Source organism: Chanos chanos, chromosome 9 (genome assembly GCF_902362185.1).
Source record: "Chanos chanos chromosome 9, fChaCha1.1, whole genome shotgun sequence".
NCBI lineage: Eukaryota > Metazoa > Chordata > Actinopteri > Gonorynchiformes > Chanidae > Chanos > Chanos chanos.
This window is the reverse complement of record NC_044503.1, coordinates 27,292,312-27,295,954: the sequence shown is the minus strand read 5'-3', so window position 1 is coordinate 27,295,954 and position 3,643 is coordinate 27,292,312. Positions and strand designations below refer to the sequence as shown.

Below are 3,643 nucleotides of genomic sequence, written 5' to 3'. Positions count from 1 at the left end.
CACTGGGGTGATGACTGATACTGGACTGGTTCACTTCTAGCTGGTTCACCGAAATATGTTACACCCACAGAATGACAACGGACTCATTGCTGAATGAGAACAACACAAAATACAAAACACTACAAAACTAAACAAAAGACTAAGACCAGTGAGAAAGTTTACACTCATTTTCATCACATTTACCCACCTGAAACATGGAAATGAAAACATTGATGAAGTGGCTAATTGAACAATACTGACCGTAACTCTTTCTCGGTGTCAAATCAAACTCCACTTTAACTTTTGACTAAAAAATGCATGCAGCATGAGCCCCCAGACTTTCAGCCAACAGTCACTTGTGCCCTTTTCAATTCAAAGCAAAAATGCATAAAGCCAGTTCATACACATACTCATACACACATATCCTGTGTGCCATATATGCACTTACCAATATCTGCTGTGCAAATGTAGGAAGCTGACTCAGCTCATGCCTGTCATGTGGTTCTCTTGATACTCAACAACACGTAAGAGTCCTTATGAGTAAATGAAGAAGCAGTGCATGCAAATGCAAAAAAAAGACCCTCAGTAAAATGTCTTTTTCTTTTTTTTCCTTAGCGCTACTGCTGATGTCTCCAGATCCTCTACAGGCTGTGTAATATTCTCTTAAAGCACATCCTCTTTTTCCCTTTTGCCTTTCTGAGTTTGATAGTACGCTCACACGGGCACTCTTAACCCTAACAGACTTTCAGAAAATTTAGCGCAACTGTGCACTTTCAGTATTTTCACTGTGTAATACCCCCAGACTTCTAACATTTCCATTGTATTACAGGCAAACTGACTCTAATCTATTTTAAGTACCCATTTGTGAGAACATTGCTTGGAAGTCATTAAATCGCTCCACAAGTGAATATATGTTTAGAGGTATCAAAATCCACTTAAGATTTTGATTGATGCTCTACACACACTATGTTGCTGTTGGTGTTAAGTCGAAATACATATTGAATCAGAAAGTTATGAAATTTTTGTGTAACAATATAATTTGACTAACACACTCTTAATAAGATTTATCCACACAGCCCGGAAGTGACATTTGTGTTAATGAACATAGATCAGGAAATAACTTGCCTAAGGGCTCTGTATCTAGACAATATAGTTAACTAATTAGATCATGTACATTTCTGACTAGATAGAATTTTGCTAATAGCTATGGTTTGTCTTAGTTAAACTCATTAAAAATGCTTAGGGTGGAACTAACAATTGAAAGGAGACAAATAAATGACTCGAATGAATCTAAACTTTTGTAATTCTTCTTCGCAAGAAACTTTTGACATATTTATTCATATAAACACATACACACTTATGCAAATACATGTAAAGCCCCCCGGAGGCAATGACTTCTCTCTAAACATTCATCCATAAATGCTATTTGGTTTAGTTTGAAAGTTCATAACATAGAGAAGCTCTGAAGACATGCAGAACACAACCCCATGTGATTAAGCATCATAAAATGTAGAACGGATGAGACCAGGCCTCTAAGTTGAACTGAATATTTCCCCCACATCAAACATATGTACTTCAGGTAAAGTATATATTGTCTGTTTTCTCATGTGTATGGTACATAATGTGTTGGTGTTGGTGCTACAGACACAATGTGTTGGTGCTAGAGACGCTGCTCACAGTTTTGATTTTACAGATAAAAAGCACCCTCTTTTCTGTACAATGACAAAAATTGTACTTCGCCACAGTATTGTTATGCTCCATTTTAAAGTACAGTTTAAGAAGTCCAGTTTCATTTTAACAGTCACACTTTTCCTCCAGCAGAAAATTCTTTATCAGTCCATCACACCTCTGCATCAGAGAAGGACTTCTCCTTACCTCTGCTTGAAAGCACAGAGTTTTTCCAGGTGTTTGTGCGAGACACCTCTTCTGTGAAAGCAGCTTCCAAAGCCTTCAAGATGGATTCTTGTATGTTTTCTTTGAAGTCCTGGCTCATGAACACATACAGCAACGGGTTCAAGCAACTGTTGAGGAAAGCCAAACTGGTTGCGATAGGGAAGCCAATAGTAATGACAAGATCCAGGGTTTTGTCCAAGTCAGCCAGCATGTAGTTATACATTTCAAGCAGGGCCAGGATGTGGTACGGAGCCCAGCATAAGAAGAAGGCTGTGATCACGGCGGCAATGATCTTAAAGGGTCTGCCAGTGCGACCAGACATGGACCGGTTTCTTTTCAGCCGATGGATGATGACAGCATAGCAGGACATGATAATGCTGAAGGGCACCACGAAACCCAAGAGGAAGCGAGTGATGATCATGGCACAGTGATGTAACATGAGCTTCACCACCTCGGCTGTCTTTTTGACATCATGGAGAGTGAAGTTGTTGAAACAGTTGATGACATCCTCGGACGCAGCGGCCCAGAACAGGAAGTAAGGTGAGCTGAGCATTAAAGCAAACACCCAAACGCCCAGGCTTACGGCTGAAGCCTTTTGAACGCTCCGATAATTTCGTGCCCATATTGGACACACAACAGTGAGGCAACGATCGATACTGATCACCACCAGGGTGTAGACGCTGGCAAACATGTTGAGAAAGCTGCGGGTGCTGTTGAACTTGCACATGAAAAAGTGCAAGGACCGGTGGCAGTCTTTGGCCATGTGGGCCACACTGAGAAGCAGGGAAGCAGTGAAAAGGAAGTCTGCAACCGCCAAGTTTAGAAACCAGACTGTGTTCACCGTCTTCTTCATCTTAAATCCTGTCACCCATATTACAATACCATTCCCCACCACCCCAAGCACAAAGACAAGACAGTAGACGATGAGAGACATAATATTGAGAGCCTTCCCGAGCACTACATGCTCTTCATGGTCATCATAATAATAGTCTTCATATGTCAAGTTGCTTGTTGGTGTAGGGTGGTAAAGCAGGTCAGTACCATTGCCTTGGTACCGAGCCAGCGAGGCAAACTCCATTGTGGTTTTCTTAAAAACCTGATCTGAAAAATTAAATTGAGAGACTGTTAAAGATGGGACAAGTCTGTCATTGTTATTGAACAGATCCTGAAATAGTTTTTTTTTTTTTGGTTGCTATCACAGCTGCATTGGTGCATATGCTTAAAAGCTTTGTAATGGCTCTATTGACCCACCCCAACCCAGTCTCAATCCAACACGTCTGACTTGGTTGTCCTGATACATAAAAGGCTGCAAAAAGTGTAAATTTACCTAATCCTGATCCCTTTCTACTCTAAATTATATAAGCCAAGTCATTAGGGGATTATCGGGCCATTGATTCAATGAAAGCCACTGAAGAGGTAAGAATTAGGGCAAAAGCTCACACATCATGTAGTTGAAAAGGGAGACGATTGCTTGACCCTCATTTCAAGCCATTTTCTTAAATATTGTATGCTAGTTCTTATTTTGCCACTAGAGGTCACAGTTGTGACACGATTGTGTACGCTGACAGAAACTGCAAAAACCTGAATTTTTCACCCTCCGCTGTTTTTAAGGAGAGAAATTTTCCTTTTCCTTTTTCTTTCTTTCTTTTGTTTTTTTGTTTTTTTTAAATCAGTTTCACATTTCACATTTCACATTTTCTTTGGGGGATTAGTCCACATATAATGATTCCAGACTTAATGTGTAACAATTGCCAACCCTTACCTGACCAGA

At 40.2% G+C, this 3,643-nt stretch overlaps 1 protein-coding gene across 1 annotated transcript; it reads right to left on the bottom strand.

Moving 5' to 3' along the window:
* Positions 1 to 1,819: 1,819 nt before the first annotated feature.
* On the bottom strand, positions 1,820 to 2,950 carry LOC115821539 (chemokine-like receptor 1). Its single transcript, XM_030785354.1, has one exon. The coding sequence runs from the start codon at positions 2,948 to 2,950 to the stop codon at positions 1,820 to 1,822; it is 1,131 nt and encodes a 376-aa protein (XP_030641214.1).
* Positions 2,951 to 3,643: the final 693 nt, after the last annotated feature.

Excerpts from the sequence above, each read along its gene's own strand:
- LOC115821539 (XM_030785354.1), bottom strand. The coding sequence starts at position 2,950 with ATGGAGTTTGCCTCGCTGGCTCGGTACCAAGGCAATGGTACTGACCTG.